This window comes from Bombus fervidus, chromosome 12 (genome assembly GCF_041682495.2).
Source record: "Bombus fervidus isolate BK054 chromosome 12, iyBomFerv1, whole genome shotgun sequence".
NCBI classification, from domain to species: domain Eukaryota; kingdom Metazoa; phylum Arthropoda; class Insecta; order Hymenoptera; family Apidae; genus Bombus; species Bombus fervidus.
The window spans coordinates 6,141,932-6,168,029 of record NC_091528.1 but is presented as its reverse complement, the minus strand read 5'-3'; the positions used below and the strand labels follow the sequence as shown (position 1 = coordinate 6,168,029).

The 26,098-nt window shown below is 34.9% G+C and overlaps 1 protein-coding gene across 6 annotated transcripts in view; it reads left to right on the top strand.

Moving 5' to 3' along the window:
• Positions 1 to 25,837, top strand: part of LOC139993121 (prominin-1-A) — a 72,166-nt gene extending 46,329 nt beyond the window's left edge. The window contains exons 2-16 of one of the 6 annotated variants that reach the window (XM_072014567.1): positions 8,541 to 8,808; positions 9,369 to 9,721; positions 10,755 to 10,876; positions 10,962 to 10,985; positions 12,152 to 12,444; positions 12,679 to 12,828; positions 12,911 to 13,126; positions 13,274 to 13,829; positions 14,247 to 14,405; positions 14,496 to 14,617; positions 15,856 to 15,906; positions 17,329 to 17,493; positions 18,305 to 18,394; positions 20,118 to 20,237; positions 20,825 to 25,837. In XM_072014567.1, coding sequence (XP_071870668.1) covers positions 8,541 to 8,808; positions 9,369 to 9,721; positions 10,755 to 10,876; positions 10,962 to 10,985; positions 12,152 to 12,444; positions 12,679 to 12,828; positions 12,911 to 13,126; positions 13,274 to 13,829; positions 14,247 to 14,405; positions 14,496 to 14,617; positions 15,856 to 15,906; positions 17,329 to 17,493; positions 18,305 to 18,394; positions 20,118 to 20,237; positions 20,825 to 20,837 — 2,702 coding nt within the window. In that variant the 3' untranslated portion in view covers positions 20,838 to 25,837. Of the gene's footprint in view, positions 1 to 8,540; positions 8,809 to 9,368; positions 9,722 to 10,754; positions 10,877 to 10,961; positions 10,986 to 12,151; positions 12,445 to 12,678; positions 12,829 to 12,910; positions 13,127 to 13,273; positions 13,830 to 14,246; positions 14,406 to 14,495; positions 14,618 to 15,855; positions 15,907 to 17,328; positions 17,494 to 18,304; positions 18,395 to 19,470; positions 19,528 to 20,117; positions 20,238 to 20,824 lie in introns of those variants that run through there. The other 5 variants (XR_011801296.1, XM_072014568.1, XM_072014569.1 and 2 more) reach the window with 5 other exon arrangements.
• The last annotated feature ends 261 nt before the right edge of the window (positions 25,838 to 26,098 follow it).

Genomic DNA, 26,098 nt, shown 5'->3' with positions numbered 1-26,098 from the left:
CAAAGGTATTTCGTTACGCTGGTATATCGAATTTCTTGTCTGTAAATGAAAAAATAATTGAAGCAGCAATTTTTATATCACCAGACTTGTTTTTTATTTAATTTCTGGATTAAATACACAGTGACTGAAAAAAGTGTTCGAACACTTGTAGAAACATTTTATAAATGTATTAAGTACGTTGAAGTACAGAACAAAAGTTCTGAAAGATTATAAAATATATGAAGGTATATAAAGTTTTCTCGGGAATATTAAATTCCGAGTTCAACATTTTTTTATATGCTCCCGCGTGTGCTCTTTATCACTGGCTATGTGAATATTAATTTGAATAGAAATTTTCTGATTTTTTATTGAAAATTACATTAATACACGTACTATTCAGTGGGATCACATTTAACATTCATTATATGTTCTAGATAATTATTCATGCTGTATTTTCATTTTTTATTAAATACATTAGTAATATTTGTTCATTAAAAATTTCATAATTTTTATATACATTTTCAGATTCGTTTCATATTATACCAACATAATCATAACAAGTGTATTTCGTTATGATGCTGATGAAACTTGAAAATGTTTAGTATAACAGACATAATTTATTCATAAAAATCTACATGCCATAATATTTTTTATTTTATGTGTTTTTTTATATTTTCGCAACATAATCACAACAGTGCTAGTGAGATTCAAAATGTTTCTCATAGCACATACGTGTAATACGAACATAAAAGTTTCCTATGGTAAGTGTTCAAATACTTTCGATAGCCAGTGTGTAATTCTTTGTAAGTTTGCAATGAGCTAATAAATCGATAACATCGCGTATCAACGGGCAACCAAGTGGAAATATTCGACGAAAATACATGCTGTACCAATATATACCGTATTGAAAGTTAATGGATTTCTTCATTACACTAATAGCGATCGCCTCCTTTGGAATTACAGGAGGGAAGGCTCGGATAATAACGTGAAAAGCGACTCGGTTGGGCGGATTTAAAACCGTTTTCCCTTGTTTTTCGTTGCTTCTTTAATACACTGTGAAACAGCCTTGACTCTTAATTGTACTGGAAACCTTCATACCATTTCTCAATCGTTTTCTTGGCACGATAGAACTTCAGCTATCAGAACATAGATTAATACAACAGTCTGTTATCGGAACATTTATCAGTGTGAATCTGAACAAGATTATCATATTTTTATTCGACAACTTTCTTTTTCTATTTCATTGAAAATCTTTCTTTCAAAGTTGCTCGTGTCATGATCTTAGAATAGAATTTCCAATGATATCTAAAAAGAGATGCGCGTGGACGACCTTTTATAAACCACCATATCATGTGCTTTATTTTAAACTACCAATCTTTGTAAATTATTATGTTTCAGATATTAGACTATTCGGATAAGCTCCATTGTATCAATGTTCGTAAAATATCAAGTTCACCTAACACTGAAATATCAATTTAACAAAATTAAGTTGAAAATAAACGATCGAATTCATTCGAAATCCAAGTTATTATCTATCTACGTTTATTATTTAAACAGCGTGCGTTAAGATTAGCTCGCAGAATTTTATGCAAATTATGTTTCAGAACGTAATTAAGAAAATAGAACCTAGATGGAAAATCGTTTTACATACAATTCCCCGCTCTAGTTATAATTAATTCAATCTACTTACGTTGGTTATAAGATAAAAAGTAAATATTCAAGATAAGAAGTTTCGCTTTCGAAACTTTCGTCAAGATGAAATAGATAAGTTGATTATCAAAATGCGAAGAATAATTTGATTAGATATTTGAATTAGATTTCTTAATTAGATTATTTTCATCGTGTATGTGTTCAAGCGTTTCATCAGAAAGGTGATCTTCCGCTAACGTTGCTGGTTACTCCTCGTGCATCGTTGTGAACCGGAAATCGACTGAGCACGGAGGTCGAGGTTTTCTCGTGTTACAAAGCCATGGTTACGTTGTATCAAGACATCGTGTAATGGTATTAAGTACACGAGAAATGACAAATAAAAATTATCAACCACAAACAGTCGAACATTTTTGCGATTTCTCAAACAAAAATATCAAATTCAAACGTTAATATATTTCATCATTACCAGATTTGGAGTTGTTGAAATAAATATTTTTTTAGTAGTCTAATTGTAAAACGAATTCATCGTTTATTATAGAAATCCTAATTGTGTAATTTTGACCTTATTCGTTATTATCCTTCGTACATACATAGTTAGTATCTGATTGATATAAAATCGATAATTTATCGTTATTGAAGGAGAACAAATTCTTGTTTATCGCAAGAATTTCATTTCGCTAATTTTAATTTTCCTCGTTGTTTTTTCAATATAAAAATATCCCTCGTGTATATAATTGGCAAATGATTAATATAAAAATCTATTGTGGTGAATAATAAAGAACGTGGGTCAAAGAACTGCGGTTGGAAAATCCTTTGAATAATTAAAGAAGGGCATTACAGTCAGGTGAACGCTCGTTGCACCGGTGCAACAGACTCACTGTCGTCCAGGGTTTCGATCGATTTCCCAGTCATTGACCTCCACCGTGATTATGCTAATACCCTGTCGTAGGTTTCTATCGTGATCTTTTATAACATCTACATTACCAACCATAAGCATGAAAATAAAAAACACTTTAATCTTTTTCCATAGCTTTTATCTTCTGGTTATTATTTTGCAATTTTTCAAAAGCTTCTCTAGTTATTATTATAAATCAAGTGTTTCAAAAGTATCATAGCTCGGTTTAACTGAGTTCTCTATTAAAATTTTCTATTTTTCCTCTGTTTTCCCTTTTTTCTTCGTGTTTCTCTTTATTTCGAAATAATCAACGATGGATTTGTACAAATTTGTACAAACTTACGGCAAATATTATTTTTCTTTCATTTCCGTTTTCTCTTAATTCGCAGAGTTTAAGATGTTTCGATAAATTAAAAATTCTATGCGAAGTGGATTTCGTTGAAGCAAGCGTCTTGCGATGGAAACTGAACTTCCTTTAAATTCACTCTGCTTCTTTTCTCCAATGAAGAGGATTTCAGTGCGGTTTTGCTTAACAGATTACACAGGAGTCTTCGAGAGACGTACTAATTTATCAGACAGCTCGGGTTTTTCGAAAGTTGGTGGATAGCGGACAGCAGAAGTATGAAAAGGATCCACAGGCGATACAAATATCCACTATCTTGGAAGTTACGGCGATACCAGTAACACAGCCAAAACACGCGAAGGGAAAAGTAGCTAAAACGTGTCGTGAATAAACACCGCTTTCGTACAACTTTTCCTTTACGTAAGGAAGAATGAAAAATATTAAAAGAATCCATTCTTTATGTCCTAAGAGATGAATTTTGGTATTTCTATCTCGCGAATCGTGTAGAAAAGGAAGTATTTGTGGAGGAACGTAGAAAAGATAGACTTCAGAAGTGGATGTACAATGTTGCTCATAAACAAAGCTGAGTCAAAACACTTACTCGGTACATTTGTTTGAAAACTAGAAGGAATTTTATTTTATTTTATGCTTTAGATCATACAGGTATATTATTCCAAATACCAGACGTGTATTTCAAAAGTGATACGACTCAAAGAATTGTTTCAGAAAAATTGAGAAACTCTTTGGTAATGTGCAAAAGCTCATTTGCTGAATATATAATGTTAGCAAATAAAAGAATAAACCCCGGAAAACAAATATTAGTTTTGTAGTTTTTCATTTAGATTTTTAAAAAATCTATTACAAGATGTATTTGTTTCGGTGAAATTTTCTTTACAGAAAATCTTGTATTTATCGATAGATATTACACTCTACTTTGTTCGGGGCATAAATGTTCTAAATTTTTTTAAATATTCATTCACTCAGTGAAATTCATTTTGTAAAAGATCCTTATCAAACTATCATGAACTCTATTTAGGAATTAACAAGGAGAAAAGAGGATACTAATTGCTGTAAGTTTCTTAATGTTTAAAAATGCGTTCATTTATGATGGTTTTATACGTCGCAAACTTTCAACGGAAACACACATCGTCGACTATTCCCCCAGGAACGATTGCAAGAACAAGCACTTCCCTGCGTTCCCCTGATACAAACTCGCATATAAAAGCGTTAACGACTCTCTTACTGCTCACGCTATTATCACTCACTATCACTGACTAGCTCTCTGTCCCACAATTCGTAGAATTGGTTCGCACTGACCTCCACTAAATTGCCCTGTTCACCACTGAATCTCTTTTCCGTCAAACGTTGAAACAATCTAACCGAGGTTTTTCAATTTTCGTAGATGAAAATCATCGTGAAAAATACGTATAAAACATATATGGATATTTGACCAAAAGAATCATTCAACCAGGAAAAAGCGAACACGTAGTTACAGTGGTTGCAAGCTTTCATTCCAACATTTGTTTGCTAAATAGGATTAACTGAACCGTAAAAAATTAATCAAAAGCGTGTCGCAAAATATCTACAGCGGTGTGAACAATTCTTTGCAACTTCTCTTTATGTTACAACAGATAAAGAAATAAAAAGACATTTGGATACGTTCAGGGCTTTTTCATGTACGATTATATTAATTATTATGTATGATATATCATCATAAAAAATACTATTCCTCGGTAACTTTGAACTTTTTAACATCATTAACAGGATGTGAAAAAATTTTCAGAAATAATTCGATTGGTGAATATATTGGTAGATAGTTCACAATTGGTTTTATTTGACTTTTGATGCAGGATAATTCTCTACCATACAGTGGAAGTAGAATGCAGATCATTCTCATTGTTATTGTTGAGAAAATACAAAGTATAGTTAACATGAGGAAAAACGGAAAAAATACGAATATTAGTGTTCGCTTTTTTGTGACTTCTCACCGATAAAAAGGCAGGACACTGCAATCAGTCATAGATACGTCATCGTTGGAAAGGTGTACAGTTCATGATATATTTACAATGTATGTTTCTTTAGTTATGGTAACACGAAGAGAAGTATACTTTTTTGCATCGTTGTAGGTATCTTAGGAAAAAATTTTTTTTAATCTTTTACGGTCCGATTAATTTTATTTAGTATTTAAATGTTGAAATGGAAGCTCGCAACGAGTGTAACTGTGTTTATTTTTTTCCAATTGAATAATTCTTTTGGATAAATTTCCCCGATTGGATGCACCGCAGTGGAAAATATTTCGTTGCGACCGATTAAGCTTTCAGTTGGAGTCTGTAAATTAAAATCAACTAGCCGCAGAATGAAAAAATGGATGAACTGCTGCTCGAGCCATGAATTACATGGTTCGTTTCGATCTGACAAAATGCCCCATTTTTCAAGATATTTAAATATTACCCTCCTGTATCGATATTGTTATTATATCGCAGGGATAATATTTCTTCGAATAAAATATCAAATTTTTTATTCGTACAGTGCATCGCACGTGCAAATAATAAATGGCTGTGACTGCTTTTTTTATTTTTAATTTCATCGCAAATAAAATATATAAAATGTTAGGTACAAGTATTATTAACGTTTCGCTAGGTTGCCGAGTTTTATATAAATTCATATTTTTGTGAATACAGTGTCCATACGAGCGTATGAATAATACAGAAAATTCAGTTTAACATAGTTTGTAACATAAATGTTATAAAATATACATAATAATATTATAATATAATATAATGATATCGTATTAATTCACATGATACTTTAAGCATATACACCGTCGTTGTCAGGGAGATGTTACACGGCAAATTATTGCCTTTCATAACTGAACTAGGAACCAAAAAGACAATTTTTCAACAAGATAATTCTCCTATTCATCTAGCTGCCACGATAAATATGTAGTTTCAAGATTTCGGAATAAAACCACTACCATGGTCAGCATTAAGTCCTGATCTCAGCCCAAACGAGAATCCGCGGGGAATGCTAGCAAAAAATGCTTCACGGATCGAGAGAATCCACCTACAGAAAATATCGTTGAATCTAAAAAAGAGGATAAAATCTGTGTGGGCGGATATTCAACACGAAACTTCAAATAAGTTTGTGCATAGTATACCTGACAGATCAATATAAATAATCAAAAATAAAGAAAAATCCAAGAATCTATCTTTCACAGCCAAAAATATAATTTTCAGAGGAAATTTAATTTTTTCCACACTTTGAAAGAGGAACATATTTGTTCCTTGTATCTTTGGTTTTGTTCTATAATATGAAATTGTACAAACCATTTCGTCAACTTTTGTTCCAATATTACGAAAAATCTAAGATATACAAATATAATAATATAAATCTATATATAATCTAATATAATAATATAATCTAAGAATAGAGTTAAGTTTATATTTAGTTGCTATGTATGTGTGTGTGTTGTACGTAATATTTTACAATGTTAATTTCGTTGGTCGGAAATAGAAAAAGTGAAACGAAGATCTATATTTGGTATGGAGATTCGAGGTAATCGGCTAGTAAAACGCCAGGAACAATTCGTATGCAAAAGGAACCCTTATCAATACGTCGGGACTAGTTTCTAAACGTAGTGCATCGCAAAGTTACTGGTGCAAGCTGCCGCTTGGCATATCGAGGAATCACGCGAATTCATGTGCACCGGTGGATTTATTGCGGTCGTACAGTCTCCGCAAAAGCTGCATGAAACGGTTTAACCTGACCATGCCGTGCATTCGATTCTAACAGTACATGTCGTTCAAGGCGACATGTCGTAGTAACTGGACGATTGCATTCGTGGCAGATTATCTTTCTTATTTTTACGAATGCAATTGCAGAAATGAAAATAAAAATAGAGATTTATTCCACTCAGTGAACATATCATAATAAACGCTTTATTTTGAATATTTTATATGTTTTTATGTAATAACATGCATTCTCTTCATATATGCAGCTTCAAGTTTTCTGTAATTGCATAAATATTCGCCAAGATGCTTGCTAATTGTGTTATGGAAAATTTTGTTCCTATTCCTCATCTTTCTTCGAAGTTTGAAAATATTTCAAACTCGTAGGAACACGTTTATAGAATATCCACTTGCGGAATCTTTTCACGAATTTACCGTATTATACGAAACATTTTAAGATTTCGTAACGAGACGCGACTGTCGTGATTATATATCGATCGTATTTGAAACCTATCTGAAAATATAAACGGACAAGTAAACAAGATATGAAATACTAAATCGAATAGGTACAAAATAGTAAAATAAAGCTACATTCCACAAAATTCACAAGTTTTCCCTTTCCTCCGAAATTGATTTTTTAAAGACAAGCTTAGAAGAACGAAGAGACAGATCTTTTATTAACAAAAGCAAAGCTTCTGAGGATACATTGATTTCTTTCGAACGGTTATACTAATCGTTTGACGAGTGCCTGTTGTGCAGGATAACCTTGACGATCATGTGTGTCCTGTAGAATGTCTACCGCATGGCGCATCGGAAAATCAATGCAGCGGTCCACGGGTCTTAATCCATCGCCGACCGGTCATCGACGTTTGATCCATTTTTCCCAGGAGTAACTAGGAAATAAATTTCCCTCCCTCCGTTCTCATTACGTTCACCCTTCGACCTGGCAACCCTTCCTGACCTACGTCCTACATCCGACCGTGTCCCCGTTTTCTCCGTTGTTCTCGCCCTAAAAAGCGGTATCGGGGTTGCAGATGGAAAATATGCTCTTTAATGTCTGTTCTCCGCTGCTCCTCCTGCTCCTCTTCTCTTCCCTTTCACCGATTGTTCGCTCCTTCCGTGCTTCACCTTTCTTTTTTTTTTTTTTTTTTTCGTCAATGAGACGCTATATTTAAACTAGCATAATGTGCAACGATCTTCGTGTAAAAAATGATTTTGGTATATAACCGGGTGTCCTATTTAACTCTTTCATGCTTAATTACTCTTTTATTTGAAATGATAGAAAAAATATTTGAGACAGAAATCGTACGGTATCGAAAGGGGCATACCGTACCTTTTTTCTTTCTTTGACCTCGCTATAGTCTCAAAATATCCTATAAAGGTGACATTTAAACATTTTTTAATGGATGCCTGGAATTTTTTATTGCATATTCTTGTAACTGACATTCAGACGTTTTCGAAACACTACAAATTCGTGTCTTCTACCTTATCCACTATCGAGATATAAATTTTAAGTTTCTCTGTTAAAGTCATCAGTCTGAAATTCTTTTTACTTTTAAATAATTAGAAATAATAACTTAAAACTATTAATAATTAATAATAATTTAAAAATATTTTTAATCGTTAAGTAACAATGACTCTACTTGTTATTCTCCGTACTTCAATTTTCCTTCCCTAAAAATATTTATACAGAATACTCAAAATAAAGCGGTCGTTACGATGGTTTAGTGGGTGGAGCAAATTTCCAGCTGGGTTTCCATTTTTCCAACTGTATTTATAGAAATAAGAAATCGCAGAAATGAATCCTCGGTCTAATGATCTTCTTTATAAAAAATTATTATGCATGATGTTTTAGAACAAATTAAAATAAGAGATTTTAGAACAAAATCTGTTATTACTCGATATTTAGCTCTACCAACATGACAGTGATCTTTCTTTGTTGCAGGAATGTTCACTGTTGTGGATGGTGTACCAACATTTCAGTATTCTTTGGCTCAATGGAAAATAATTGCGACACATTACGGTGGATTAGCTGGCCTAACGTTCGTTGGACTTCTCTTGGCTGCGATTTTACCCTGCGTAGGCTTGTTCTTCTGTTGCTGCAGGTGTGCTGGCCATTGTGGCGCCAGAAGTCAACCCTTTGACAAGAAACACGATCATTGTAGGAAAGTGATGCTGAGCATGGTGCTCATTGCGGTCGCTACTATTATTCTGTAAGTATTTCCTTTTCTCACGATTTATTTTAATCGGACTATATATTTAGAAAAAGTTTCTACACGTAAAAATATTCAAGATATAGTCTTTACGATACTTAATGGATGAAATAAATCTTCGTAAAAATATGGATTTTCACGAATATCCACGATTTAATTCCAATTACTCTTTCCATTTTCAAATAATATCGCATTACACGGTAACAAACATTAAATAAGTTAAATGCATTTTCGATAATGAGGATTACTCTCGAGTTTTCAGTTAATCATTGACCCAAATAAATAGTCGAACGATATTTCCTCTCATTAATCCCTCTCCAATTTATAAATTTAAAATAAACTGATATATATATACACGTATTTCCTTTTATACTTGGCCAATATGCATTTCAAAGGAATGTTCAAATGAATATCCGTATCAATAAATAATGTATCGACAAAAACATAAATACATTCAATCAAGAGTAATGGAAATGAGCCCAATCGAGAGAGCTTTCCAATTTGTTTATTCCCTCGATAAAAGACAACACGGCGAAGCCACGGTTCGATGTAACTTTCAGGTTTGGCGTGGTTTGCGCCTTTGTAACAAACGAGTACATGCAGGATGGGACCAAGGAGTTTCCTAACAATGTGAAAATCAGCCTGAAAGACGTGAAGCTGTATCTGAGCAACACAAAGGAGGCAATCGATAACCTTCTCAAGACTAATTTCGACGAGCTGGAAATTAATCTCAACAACATCCTTCAGGCCAGCGGTAGAATCGTCACTGAACAACTCGCTGAATACTCCCACGCGGTCTCGTTGACTAATCTAAGCGACATTGTCGCTGGCCTGGAGTCCATTAAAGAGGACCTGAAGATCATGCAGACCATCACCCGCGATCTAAGGACCAACGCTAGTCAACTGGACATCGGTACAGATTCCTCTGATACCATAGATATATCCACATATTTGATTTCTAAGAAGACTCGATGATGACGCGAGAAATTTTTATTCCGAGAATTTTATTGTTGATATTTCATTTTTTGTAGTATTCTAAGAAATTCGTGTTGGAAATTTCATTTATATGTTCTTGGTGCCAGAAATCTTCTCGATTTTTATTTAATGACCTTGGCGTTCTAGGGAATTGTTACTCAAAATATTATGTATATTCTTGATGTGAGAAGTTTCCTCGATTTTTATCTGAATAATAACTTTTCAGAAATTTTTATTCAAAAATTGTAATCTTGATAGCGGACGTTTTTTTTAATCTTTATCTAATCGTTGGAATATCGATAGTATGCCGAATACTGCTATTACAATCGTACAATTCCATTTATAAATATTAAAACATCTGTTGACCTCGTTTGAAACACGATGATTGATCCATATTTTATTTGTACAAGATAACGACAATTTAAATTGAAATTGAAAGAATTGAAGATGAACCAAATAGCCAAGCTTATAATCATTTGCAACGTGCGTTTAAATAACAATATATAAAATATGATAGATTATAGTAGAAGAAATATAACACGTTACAAATATCATAGACACAACAGATATGTTACCAATTACAATATTAATACAAATATCGTAGAAAATTTAATAATACGAATATTAAAATTAACTAAATCAATCACAATCGCGATATACAGTAGATATAATTAAAGAAATTTATTATATTATATAATTATTATATCATTAACATATCGAACATATGAATTCTTTACAATTTAAACTTCCAAATTCTAAATATTTCAATACTTCCTGGTTAATTTATTCGGATTATATGAAATTCTATACAATCTAAACTTCCAAATGAATCGACAATTCTCAAAGATTTTAATAATTTCCTATTAATATAGTCAGATCTGCCCTTGTTTCCCTAGAAGCGTTTCAATACTTAACAAAGGTGTGAATATTTTAATAGAACGATATCTTAGCAAACTTTGTATTCGTTCCAGTTGTACGAGGTGTTAAAAACAATCTCCTTCATACGCTCGCGGCTTGCAAGACGCAAAATTGCAAACAGGTGCTGCATGATTACAAAGTGAATCAAATGTCGGTTCAAGTGGAGTTCGACAAGGTATTTTCCGCTTTTATTGCTTCTGTTCGTCAATCGTTATTGTTCGTCATGCATCTAATTTTCTTTTTTCTTTACATGTATACAGTACATGGACCGATACTTCCCGAAGGTATGATGATTATTATAAAATCCACTATTACTCGTTCGGTTTCTTCACATTAAACCGCGATAGAAGTTGTGACATCATTTCTGCATCGATTTGATAGTACTACACTACTTTCTTTTGTCTTTTACTTTCTAATTTATTTATTTACCTATTTATTTATTTATTTTTTGTCTCGCTGGTTCTGTAACTTTATAAAAAAAGGAAAATGAATCTTAATAAACCTGTTCGATTTGCTTGTGTTTCTGTACTAATCAAGTAGTAGACCAATGGAAATTAGACAATCATTTTTCTGTTTTGATATAATAATAATTTTAGTAAAAGTAAAACTGAGCGATGTTACTATACATTTAGCGGTCTAGCAGACGTAGTTTGTTTTCTTAATCTTATGGATGTCCAGCCATTGGTTTACGAATAGAATTATTGTGTAAACTTATCTGATTCCATGCTTACCACCAAATAGCTTCAGTCTGTAAGTCATAAGCTAAAGCATGATCAACTTTCGATTATGTGTAAACGTTCGATATGTGTATCGTTAATTGACAACCTCTGTTAAGTGTGTGACGTCTAGAATGATTTCGAATTATTGTCCTTACTTTAAACCTAGCCACGAGGAAAGGAGACTTACATTTTTTAGAAACAACTCATATTTAATTAAGCGTGTAACATACACGGAAAATGTCTAGAAGGAATGAAACGTTTCCTATTTTGCACTGAGTTTTCTCTTACTACGTTTTTCTGAATTGAAACCTGTCGAACACATCTTAAACGTACTTTGTTTCCAGCTGAGCACTCTATGCATTCCGTCAGTCTGCTACAAAGAGCTTTTAAGAGACTTGATACATTTCAATGCATTTTTCAGTTACATAGACACACACACTCACACACACACACACACACACTCTCTCTCTCTCTCTCTCTCTCTCTCTCTCTCTCTCTCTCTCTCTTTCTCTCTCTTTTTCTCTAACATATCGTTAACATTAACATACCTGGGGATTGGCCATTTAAATAGACACAAGCATGACACTCTCCATATCGATACTCTGACTGTTCTACAATGTTCTCATTTAATGTGTCATCTCAGGCGTAATCGTTCTTTTTCCGATAGATACGAACAATCTTATTTTTATTTTGATCATTTATATCGAACGATCGTACATGATTTTTTCCAGTTGCCAAACGTCACATCCGCTTTGAACAACATTACGATGCTGATGAAAGGCAACATCGTGTCGGAAGTGAGCCAGGGCAAAGAGTCGTTCATGAAGATTCAGAAAGACATTCAACATGCTGTGAACCAGACCATTCCTGTCGTGAGCGCGAGTATTAGAAGAGTCAGCGTGCATATGGATGCTTTGGCGAAGAATATGACAGTGCTCCTTGATAGGATAGGCGTTGAGATAAACGAGGACATGAAGGGTGTAGATCATGCATGGAAGCACGTGGATCAGTATATACCGTACAGGTGAGAAACAATGAAAAACATTTTATTTATATTGTACATTTCGACCGAATCGTTTCTCTCCTCTTCGAATATTTGCATATTTCTGTTCTATTCTGTTCGAGTATTTGAACATTTCTATTATATTTTATCCCAATATATGAATATTTATCTCAGAAAAATACTCAAATATTCGGTATGGGTTATTTATCCCCCCCCCCCCCCTCCCTTTCTCTCTGACATGTATATTTTTTCCAGATACTATCTTGGCCTTGGAATATCAGGAATTCTACTAACAGTTTTAATGTGTTTGACTTTCGGTCTCTTTTGTGGTATTTGCGGAAAGCGACCTGATGGCTATGGGGACGATTGCTGTAACAAAGGATCTGGAGCACGATTTCTTATGATGTAAGCTTTTAAAAACGTTGCTAAAATTGTTGTATCACTTGGTGATTCGAGATATCGGTAACATTTTGCGGAATTTTCCCAGGGCTGTTTGGATAATTTTCCTCTTAACGAGCGTTCTAATGGTGATAACCGTAGCACACATGGTCATTGGTGTTCTTGTTCAAAGAGCTGTTTGTGAACCTTTGAAGAATCCGCAGGATAATAGGATGTTCGCCCTAGTTGATGAAATTGTGCAGATCAAAAAGAAGCTGTATCCACAGAATCCTAATGCTGACGTGAATATGAGCTACATAATCACGTAAGTGTATAGTAAAAAATTATTAAAAAATTATGAAGATTATAAAAGATTATCTACAATCGAAGATGCTTATTAACCGCTATTTGCATTTCCCCGTCTCTCACATTATCGAAGATAAAAAACAGTTCCATTGTTTCTTCATGACAGACACTGCCATCGAAACGAAACATTGTACAATGTACTGAAGGTAGGCAACATCTTCGACATAGGCTCGTTGCGCGAATACGCCGGCCGTTACGACATCAACAACACAATCCAACAATTACGACGCAAAATCAGTCTCTCACCTGGTGTGGTGATCCTCACGGATAGTGCAAAGTCGAAATTAAACGATCTTGCGCAAAGTGGTCTCAGTGACATCAAGTTCTATCAGTATGTGGAGATCCTCGCAGATAATATCACGAACATCAACCTGGAACATCTAGCGAAACAATTATTGGATGTGTCAGCTGAATTGCCCAAGGGGCAAGAGGACATTCGTGTCAGTTTGGAGAAAAACGCAATGGACTTGGCATATTACCATGACCAGTTGGTGAAACCCATGGGAATGCTTAGCGAACAGTTGGTTACAAAGGCTGTGACACTCGAAGAGAAGATAAAGTTTAACCACAGTTCGATGGCGGAAGCTATTCATAATCTGGTTAACGAAGTGACGAAGGCGCAGCAGTTTTTGAATAAAGACGGGCCAGAATACGTGCAACAAGTAGGTTTTGAATATCTCTTCGTCAATTAAAATTACTAACAATATTTGGAAAGACATTAAAGTTGACGGATATCCGTGAAAAAATATGGAAGAATATCATTCAGCTTTAGAATAAGCTCATGGAAAGAGAAAGTATTGAAGTACTTTTCATTAAAAGATGCATAGACTTCTAAATTTATAATCACACATTGTGCATCAAATACTAAAGCTTTTTACTTTGTTAAAAATAGACATCCTAAGAATTTTAAGCATTTTCAGAATAATCATAGTGATAGTGTAGGAAATGAAAGTACACAGTATAAGTGAACAATTACTTATTTATATCTTTTAAGTTACAATCAAATGTAGGAAATATTTCAGAATATTTAGATAGTAATTTCAAAGTAACTGCGTCACAATTCGCTTTTTTTATTATAGCTGGCAACCAAATTTGGAAACGCTTTCCTTCGTCAAGTTGATGACTTCCTCGAGCTAGTTATCCATCACGCGCTGATGGACGTAGGAAGATGTGCTCCAGTCTCCAACGCGTATAATGCAACGCTAGTCGCAGGATGCAACCGGGTTCTAGATCCATTTGTAAGCAATTGATCAACTTTATTCTGTATATAATCATTCTTATAAATTGCAAAAATTACAACGTATCATACTTCTACTCGTAATCCACAGAATGGTTTCTGGGTGAGTGTGGGCTGGTGTCTAATTCTCTTCATCCCAACCATAGTACTTTGCGTGAAACTGAGCGCGCTGTACCAAAAATCGGATCCCTATCCAGGACCTCTAGTCGAAGCGTAAGTTTCTCTCATTCTATATCGTTCAAACCCAATTGATAAATTCAACGCTATTAAATGTTTCCAAAATATAATTAGATGTCCGGTGCATGTCGATTTTAAATTCCCAAACTGTCCTTTGTTGTGAGATCGGGATTATTTCACATCATTCGTTAAATCGAAAAGGAACAGAAGAAATTGCAGTTCGTTCGAAAATTTAGTTTAGGGATAAACAATTGGCTTGATTATTTCGAAGAAATATTAGGAAAATTAGAAACAACATTACATCCACTTGAAAACAATCGCTTCTATGATTTTCTTCGCTAATTTCTGGCCAGCAGATTCTGAGCACCCTCTATGTAGAAAGTGTTGACAGCCTTCTGTCTCAGTCTGGTAGTTAATCGAGCTTCCATATTATCCTCAGCATGCACATATTCGCGCTTGCGATATCTTTCTTATCGATATTTTCTACTCGGCATGAATTATCCTTCCACTTTGTTTAGCGAGTCTCAAAATTGCATCGCCAATTCTCTAGAGCGAATCCCGTGCGAATCGACGAACGCGTTATTCCTTGTAAGCTCACCGCCTTTATTCTCAATTCTACCTCGGTGTGCCGTGAGCTATGAACTAATTGTTTTCTGACTTTTGTCGCGTTAATCGTACATGTCTTCTTTTCGCAAGAACGTACCACGAAACAGGAGAATAATAATGTTTGGCTCGAAAACTCTGTCCTTCGTGAAAATTATTCGATCGTCCGATATCTTCAATATATTTCAAAATTTATTGTTCTGCATTTCTCTGATTAATTACCTATATAATAAAGTTTCGATTTACCTTGCAAATTATCTAAATACATAAAAAGTTTGAATTTTATGGATTCTTAGGCCGATAATTTCAATTTATATGTCGAAGAGCTGAGAATCGCTGTGATGTACTTAAGTGAGTCCATCTGCATTTATTATCATAAAAAATTCTATATTTTTTCGAACCGTGAAAACGTATCGAGTAATTGTCGGACTAATGGGATAATATTTTCAAAATTTGAAATACATAACTAAGTACGAATTCTCAAAATCTTGACTTGCACCTTACATTACTATGATTTTCAGCCCGCGTACTTCTATGTTAATTTGTAAATTTATATAAGACGATCGAATTTTCTTCATTGTACCAATGCAGTAGTTCATATTAAATTAAAAGTAGCTGTCTAATGTGTGGAATGGTTGTTGGAATCTAACCGCTAACACGCTCCGTTCCAGTGAATATTTGTATGACGCGTACGCAGACAGGGATAACATACCCCTTACTCAGTAAGTATACAACAAGAACAGCCAAGTTGCTCGCATGTTGAATTATGTTGATCGTATAGCACGTGAATCCTTCATTAACGCTGTGAACACAATATATTTGTCCGTTTCACGTTCCACTACTCTTCACGCCCCAACTTAAGATATTTCGCGATCAGAAAGACACAGTGTACCAGGGGAAATCGTGTAGTGATTTGATCGATTAGAACGATTTTACTCTTTGTCTGCATGATTAGTTCTAACACGACGAGCACTCTAGCTAACGTATTGTGGGATCAGAATTACTTCGTTGAAGAAACTAACTGTAGAGGGAAAAGGAAAATTTAGAACCTTTCTAAAAAACGGGTCTATATATCTGTGATAAATATATATATTTCAAATGATTTTTCTACTCAATTACTATCTATTTAAAATTTTTCAAGGGTCATTATAATTATTAATTTAAACGTTGCTAATATTAAAACGCTAGGACTAAAACTTGTAATACAACTTACTCAATTCGTTATTCCCTCTTGTGGATCCTTTTTCCAGAAAGTTTCTCAATTGTTAAAATAACAAAATTCTGTGATCTATACGCAATATGACTCTAATTGCAGATCCCACAATATCGTTTCAATTACATAGGTATAAAATCTTTAAAATATATAGTTAATCATCTGCTACTTGAACTTTGATACCTTCTCGACTTTCTTATACCACATGTATTATATTATGTAATATGTAAACTGAACATATTTGTGTATTTATAAAAAAATTAAGAGATGTAGAAATACACAGATTGCTTATGACATGCAAAAATACATATATAGAATATCCAGAGTACGAATATATGAAATATTCAGAAAGATACAATATTCAAAGTGCATTAGATATTATAAATATACACATAAAGTATCCAAAGGATATCAAAAGTATCCTTTACTTAACTTTCATCTTTACAATTGCATTCACAATTGAAATTTGCATATAAGCATGTACATTATTAAGCATGTACAAACATTCAAGCATATACAATTTGCATATACATTTGCAGTCTACTAAACAAACATGTAAGTCAGTGATTCAACATTTTATCATCCCTAATATATTATGTGAATCAGTCCAGAAGGTGTTAAACATTTAATGTTCTTAATATACTAACGCTCTCGCGTTTTTCGGAGCTTTTAATTAGTCGTGTGAAAAATGGAATTTTTCTTTCTTACACACACACACACACATGCATACATACATACACACAGAAACACACGTACGAATTTAGTGGCGTGGCAGTTAGCCCTTTGTCTCGTGTACCAAAGCTACTTAGGATATTAATGATACACGTAACACGCAGAAACAGCTTAGCAAAATAGTACACTCTCTAACTCGCATGACGAGTGCCCCTGAGACCCGTGACTTACTCTACTGAAACGTTCATTTTCCTTGCAGTGTTCACGACAAGAAATACGTGTCGCACAGCAGAGACCCTTATGCAAAGTACGAAAGCTACGACGGTCCAGCGGGTGGATACAGCGAACGAGAGAGAGTCCCGGAAGCGCATCAGAGCACGTCCCACTATCATCATTATTCCAGATACTCTGACGTGGCGCCGAAGTAAGTGTTGGAACAAGTCACTTCGAATCTGTCGGTCGAAAACTTCTTGAAGCGAGAGCATTATTCGTCCTTCGTGAGATAAAGCACCTCGAAAGAAATTATATTGAGAGATAGCTTGGCTGAATCATAGCGTCGTTTTGGGAGCACACTGAATTTATTTGATTTATTTCTTTATCATATGAGGATCACAGCGGGAAAGCGTGATAAGTATATTTTTGTTGGTTTTTAAAATTTTATCCGTTAAGTTCAACGACGCGACTCTTCTAAAAATAAGTGATGAATTGGCAGAATTTCATGGAAGCCAAACACACGTTTATTAAGACAAGAAATATTTCTGTCCATTTTCTGATTTTACCTGGTAGGTTCAAGTATGTAAAGTTTTTAAAAATAGCTGGTAAATTGACCGAATTCTTTAGAGTTGTTTAGAGAGACGCTGTGTTCCAAAACGAAGTTCAGTCTACGGCTTTATCAGGGAATATTTCGAAGACAGGTGCTTGTTTGAAAGAATAGTGCTGCCGCTTTAAGGTTCTCTTCTCTTTTTCTATTCATTTCGGATCGTCATCTTGCATTATTTGAATGAAGATGGAATGGAAAAGAAAATAAAAGTCTGTTAATGTTGTCCGTATCTAGCGAAGCGGAGAATGCGTTCTTGGGGGTTGTCAGAAACCTCTAGGGGTTGTTTCTCGCGAGTATCGCGAGCTGCCACGCTCTTGAACGATTCTGGATTCAATAGGTGTCTTTTTGTTTGAGATCGACGATTTTCTCCTTTCATTTCTCCGGTTCACTAGTTCATCTCTGGTTTATTTTACAGTTCCACCCCCACGTGGCGAAGCCACGAACATACCGCCCCCTCCAAAACAGAACCTCACAATAAAGTCTTTAGCATATCCGTAGAAACGCAGTAAGTCTTGCAAAACATCCAATTTGGACCGAGCAAAAATCTTAAACACAGCTTTCTGTGACACGTTACGCAATTTTCTTCTTATTTTACTTACAAACTTATTGTTCTCTCGGTTCCTGTATCTCGGCGCCTGATCTCTCACCATCACCGATCTTTCATTTATCTCTCTTTGTTTCGTTTCCTTTTTCTCGTTTCCCTTCATCGGTGAGCAGGGTTCCCACTCATCGCGCGAAATTCTTTTTCTCACCTTTTTTGTTTTCACCGATTCTTCCGAACCGCTCGATTTAACTCGAGGATGGGATCAAGCTCTCTGTGTAGAAACTCGCACGATACTTGTTCAGGTCAGTGGCGACATTTCAAATTTCAGTCCCAATGTAGTTGTAAGTACTTGTCGAACCACGTACGACTCGAATTGTATATTCCCCATTTCTTTCCCTACTTGTAAATCGAAACGGATAAAGAAGAAATTTTACCGATGTCCCGTCTCTTGTACTTTGTATGATAACCTAATCATAGATAAAGTATCTCGTCTTTTCCCGCATCGTATTGCTCTACCACCAACCATCGAAGATGTATGAATTGCATGATCTACCTTGTACAGTATTTATCATTGAAGAATCAAACATCTTGAAAGGGTCAAGTAGCTTCATATGAATGTAAAAGATTGAGTATTTAAAATCACTTAGAATCACTTGGAATTATCCAGTTTAGAAATTATTAGAAATATCTACTTGACCCATTCAATAATTTTGGTAAATTAAAATAAATTTTATTCATCCATTTATGTTACTATAAATTTTAATTTTATCGAATAAAATATATCGTTCACTCTTGTTGAGTATTTGTAAAGGGTTCGAGCGTGTCTTGTTAGATTCAGCGCGGTCCGATCCATATCATAAATAATGATACTGTTATCGAAATGAAAAAAAAAAAAAAAAAGGAAAGAAGAACAGAAACCTATAAAAGTATCGTTGTGAGGTGCAGAATGTTGTTGACACCATGCAAATTATTCTTGATCCCGTCCATACATCTCATGCAACCCCGTTGGTCACGCTTTTTTTCCCGGTTATTTCCAGGTGAGTGGGAACCTTGCGGGGGGGCAACTTCTCGCGTCTCTCGATACGCCTCTGCACGTAAGTCGCAAGACAGATTGTTATCAATTGTGTCTCCGTACTTCTCGTTTTCCTTAGTTCGTTCTTTTTGTTCAACTTGTTTGCGTCGCAAGCAAATAGCTTCGCTAGAGCTTTTGCAGGAATAAATAAAGAAAAAAAAAAAAAAAAAAAAGAAATTGTGTCAGGTTGTTGGCGATCGTGATGATCGAATAAAAGTGACTCGCGTGGTATCAGCGTTATACCTACACCGCCACTGCCACAATCGGTGTCCAATCGTGTTCGATAAAACATACATATACAAGGATTTTTAAACGAGCATGCGTAAAAGTATTATTACGAATTCGAGTCACCTTTCTTTTCTTTATTTCACAGGAGAATCACGGTATATAAAATTTACTTTGATTTCGCTTCAGCAGCTTCGTCATTCGTTTGTTCGCTAAGGCATACGTACGCTATGGCAAAAGATAACTCTCTTCGAGAATATTTTTTATTTTTTCTTTTTTTTTTTTTTTGTGCTCGTTATTCGACACGTTTGACGAAGAATAGAGAATAAGCTACATTATTCGAATTTCTCCTGCGTGGTTTTGCTGATCGAAGGGGTATTTTTTCAGAAATTGTGACTTCCCTAATGGTGGTCCTCCTGGATACCAACCAGCTGCTGCTGCCGCTCCACCTCCGCTTAGCACGGAATACGAGCGACCACCTCCCTATTATTATTATCCTGGGCCAGGGTAAGTTGTGCTGCAGTTTTTAGTACTTCGATATTCACAGACGTGCGTTTCAAATAATTCATACTAATTGGAAGGCCATGAATGTTCATGTAGATTCATAATTTTCTGAACATGACCAAAGAAATCGAGTCTCAATAGAAATTTACAAACACGCACTTTACTTTGGATATATATGAAGGCCACAGATGAAGAATATGATCAATCGCATATCCTGTCTTCTATGAAAGCGCAATTTTAAAATTCAATACATGTTGTGAATCAATAAAAACTACCTTCCCTCTTGACTTTGGCATTATATGTATTTTTATCATCTTCCTAAACATTTAGAAAAATGAATCTGTCATACTTTTCCTATGTGGTCTTCACATATTTTTACATACTATGTGTATTGCGTGCATGTTTTCTATACACGTTTGAGTACTTCGAATCGCTGTGTATCGTGTTAGTCACTCGCATAATGACAAAAAGCAAAATTTATGATAAACTCGATATTAAATTTATATTAAATCGACATCAATGTAAGAATACTAAACCTTCTACTAAGAAAGTGTAAATAATATAAAAGATGCTTTCCTAATGATTTTCAGGGACACAAATTAGGAAACAAGTGCCGTGGCATGCACAAAAGTAGCGCTGAGTAGCGTGGCTACCCACAGTCTCACCCGCAGTTACAAAAGGACGCTCAAAAAGAAAGAGAAATCCGGATGCAAGCGAGACTATGTCTAATTTGTAGCGTTCCTGTTTGAGCGTGCCACGGACCGTGCGAACGGCGAAATTAATTAAAGACCAAGTTTGATATACAGACTGAGGTAGGCTAAATGGATCCTTCGGCGAGCCACAAGTAGTGTGATCAATGTGTGCGATTCGTTTCGTTTAGTATTATTTTTTAGACATCGTGCGTATCACGAGAAAAACGTTACATTATGTCCAATACTACTCTTTGTTTTCTTTTTGCCGCCTGCAGTTTCTCTCTTTTCTGTTTTAACAGCGCTTGGACGTTTTTTTCTTACCTTCTTTCTCGTTTTCTTTTTTTATTTCATTACTCGCTTTATCTTTTTATTTTTATTTTTTTATTTTTTTTTTTTTTTTTTTAATTACGAGACGAACTGTAATGAAGCGATGATTTTCATCGTATGTGCTATGTTAATCGTTGGACAATCGATTTCTAACACGACTGATTATATATCGTTTACCACCGTACTTTTTGTTTTTTTTCTGCGATATTTCTTCCATCAAATGCCATCGTGACCAAGGTCTTTTCTACTATTATCATCGATCCGCCTTCGAGATTCGCGCGTGTTGTGTCACACGCCGAAATTAATTCTTAACTCTCGAAAGCGCATCGATCATTATACGTTTTATCGTTGCTTGAGAGGAATCCTGAAACTCTGCAAGGAAATTTTTCTGTGAAACCCTTAGTTCACCTCGGATGTTCAGTTCCTAATTATAAATACACAGGATTGAAATCATCGTCTGCATTAACCAGTATTAATATTAAAAAAAAAAAAACGTTCATTATCGTGCCTCCCTTGTTGACCCACTGGCGTACGCTTCTCTTTCACTGAACAATCTCTCTTCGTTCAGAAATTAGCGAACGTGTATATAACATTCAGCCGCTTGTGTCTTATGAATTTTCACCGTCTTTTACGTGAACTGCCTACCAAGGAACAACAACTAAGTACACAGAATGACTATGATGACAAATGGCCCTGCGCCAACACGTCGATGAGCCGTCGTATAAAAAGGAACACGTGCGATCGATTCGAGCATGAGTCACTTGTTTCTACATTTATTATAATTAATCATATTATTATATAAAATTATGAAGATATCATAAGTTCGATTAACTAGTTTCTCCAAAGCAATTGTCAAGCACAAGTTAGAGTATATTGCACGAGATATTACTCGACGACTTCCAACTGTGTTAGATCATTCGCAGCAAGAAGCGTACATGGAGATTCGTTCATGAAATTCTGTTCAACTCTGAACGACACACTGCCCTCTTGAACGAGTCGCGTTCAACAATAAAATTCACGTAGAACATCGAATCCTCGGAATACATCGATCGCACACTTTCCTTGTAACGAAATATTCGCGAAGATTTCTCGCAATCTCGAGCACTTAACAACGCCATATTTAAATGCCAAACGACACTCTTTAAAACGTGGACCGTGGATGTCGAACGTGTACGCTGCTAGTTCGAATTCTACGGTCCACGCGTCCTCGATCTTGCTGGATCGCTCGTAGATATAAGAAAATCCCGAAACCAATTTCCTCTTGGTCACACGCCGGAACCGCTCGTTCCACGATGACGGAAGTTAGTTTCATTGCAAGATCACCGCTGCAAAATACTCTATGTACATGGTTCTTAAGTAGACGTTTTTTCTTACTATTAACTTTACCGTGTAATTTACCGATCTAAGCTCCTAGATATTTCCACGTCGCATAGAGAGATTGTACGCGTGTTCATTCATGTGTCTACGCGACGACGAAATGTCTTGACGAACATATGCAACATCCGTACAGTACTTCGATCGTGAAGGATGAACCTTTCTTTGTGGAGGTTGTCACTCCCATTTTAGAGAAGCTCGTTCTTCTACTCTGTAAGTTAGAGGCTGCTTAGGGGACGGTGAAACCTCCCGCCAAATGAAAGTCTTTTTGAAAGCTCTGTAGTACGATTAGAATAATTAACTCTTTGCAGTTCAGTAATCTCTAGACTACAGATATTTATACATTTATGAGATATTCGAAGATATCCGGAGTTTGGAATTTAAAAATGTTCGGAATGCATGTTCATAGTCTGTAGAGATACACAGAATATCGAAAGGCTTCCATTGCGACTAAAATTTCTTTCTCAGAACTCGTCAACGCGGAAACTGAGAACTACGCGTGACGCCAGCGTGGCGTCATCAGTAGTCAACGTGTCGATACTTGTCACGTGAAACGAGCCTCGCTGCTCGTTTCTCCAATCGTATTCGCAAAATCAAGAAATCTGCGGTAAATATCTACAGTCTAGTGGTTACGTTTCATTTAGGAATATAAGTAAAGCGACAAATGCGACGAACATCTAGTTTTTAAAAACCGTGAATCAATGTACAAGCTCAATCTGTAAACGACTGCAAAGGGCTAAAAGTTAAGCGTTTGAAATTTCGAATTTAGATACTTTAGGAATTGAAATACCCATTGGTACAAACTCATAAGAATAGAATAGAGAAGTCTGAGGTGAATTTGTACCAATCGGTGTGCGGAGTCTCTTGTTCGTAGGTCGATGATTTCGACGATAAGTTTCTAAGTATTTCTCACCACTTCGGACTCTAGAATCCAATGAATTACTGTGCCGCAAATGGGAGGCATCAGGATGTTGCATTATCCGTAGAGAACCTGTTTCAGTCGTTGCTATTGCGTGCAGCGAGTTTTAACGTTAACATTATACGGTAGATTACGCCGCCCATGCGACGGTCTTTGATTCGGCCGTTAGCAGATTGCCAAAAAGAAAAAAAAAGAAGAAAAAGAAATAAGAAAAAAAAACGAAAAAAAAAAAGAACAAAAGAATACTTTCCTCGTACGTTGTATGAAGGCGTGAGAAAGTGGGAGCACAAAATCTTAGAATCTTTTAAAGAAAATAAAAACAGCGTAGATAAGAGAAGAGGGAGTAAGTGAGGATCGCGTGAAAGGTAGATCCATACCTCTGTATGATTGTCGTATAAAAATAGGGAAAAAGGGGAACGAGAGAAGGAAACTGGCGTGAGGAGAATACGATTTTTCCCGCTCTATCATTAACTGTATTAACATACACATTTAGCATAGTGAAAAGTAAGCTACGTTTTTAGCGTAATATCGACGGAAACACAGATATCATCGTTGTTGTATGTATGGGAAATTGAGGAACCGTGATGTCCTTTTCCTTCCTCCTTTTTTTTTTTTTTTTTTTTCATTGTCTAAGAATGTTAAAGAAACACGTAATAATCGATTGCTGTGTGTGAACACGCAAGACTATTTTATCCGGTTGACTATATTAGCCATGTCTCGTAACGAAAAATAAACAGAGTTGCATGAGAACGAGCCCGGAGAACGAGTGCCGTGTATAGAGATTCGTGTCAATCGGTCACGAATCATTGAAAATGATAAATTACGATTGTCGCGTGCCGTCGAAAGGCACCGCGGAAACCAATTTTTCTGGTGCTATTTTTATATGGGATACGTAGCGACGATTTCATGTCGGGCACTCCTTCTCTACATTTTTCTGAACGTGTCGTATAAAATATGACATGGGGACTTTGAACCGTTGTGAAGAAGGAACACTCTTTTTACCGCCTTCTAGAAACCACGGAACATAAGTTGAGAGTTTTCTATCATTCTTGGAGTCAGTTCACCTTTCGATAATCTACGTTCTCAGTTCTGTTGGATCGTTTCTGTTATTACAAAATGTCAGCAATATCTTAGGAATATTTAGAAATGTCTGCCTCTTATTCATAGTAGTCGAATTTATACGGTACAATATTTTTGTAGAAATTTATTCCAGAACAATATTTTTTAGAAATTTATTCCAGGCCAATATTTTTTAGAAATTTACTCCTAACATTTGGTACAGTTTTAATAATAATAAAAATAATGTTTATATTTTCGATAGTAAGTCCATATGCATTGCATTAAAAACATAATCCTGTTGAATCACACACTACTGCAAAATCGCAAATAGTGAATGGAAATCTTTAAATTTAATTCAATGATTTAACAAAAATTGTTTCATTAGCTTATAGATTTCTTACATGATTTTAAATGAATTTATGTAATTCAAGTAGCAATATATGAGCTTTAAACTCATTAAACACTAGTGAATTATTGCCTTCTATATTACTACAATTTATTATAATTAATATAGACTAAAATAATTGATTTTCTATACTTTGATTTATTTCGAACATGTCAAAATGTATTAAAAAATTAATTATTTTAGCTTACGATTTCAATTTCGAGTATATCTCGTCTGCATTAAGCCTAAATGTTTCGATAGAAAGAATAAGATCGATTTAATAAATATGTAGTTCTCTAAGTAGTATGAGAATTTAAATGGCAGACACGGCTTACACTTGAAGACGTAGATTATCATCAGGTGATATACGCGTTTAAAATGATTTATTATATAATTAAAGATATTTATACTTTGAAAAGGTATCGTTCAAGAGTTTCCTTGCATTTTCTTATCTGCTCAATATCTTCGAAACGCCCATAACGTTGGGACATGGGTGTTCTTTTTCGTTTCTCTAGCTGAACTTCAGCAGCCATTCCATCGGAATCGTTTCATAGAAAACCACGTAAGGAATCAAAAATATTGTTGGATTCTCCGTGACTCTCTAAAAAACGTATTCCGTTCCGAAGAATGTCGAATCTTTGATCGGAGATGTGCAAGTATGCGTATGTGGTGTATGCCATCAACTATGGTGTTTTTACGATTCACCGATTGTGTTTGTTAAAATTAATTATTATTATTATTACTATTACAATGATTATTATTATTATTATTATTATTATTATTATTATTATATTATAAAATGAGTGTATCACAGTTTAAATATATCTATTTTATATTAAATCATCAACACCGTGGACTCATTGAAAAGATACTCTGTACAAATATTTCAGGTATATAAAATACTTTTATCATAATTAAAGGCCACAGAGGAAAGGCATGATAAGCACAATATTGCTGTAAAAATTTTTCTTCTTGGTTTTTATTTAAAAGGATGTACCTTGATATAACATACTTAAAAAGAGAAAGAACGTATTCAGTACAAAGATGCAAATAGCCATTGAAAACGAAGCTGTAAAGTTGAAAATGAATTTTTCTTCAGAACTGAGGT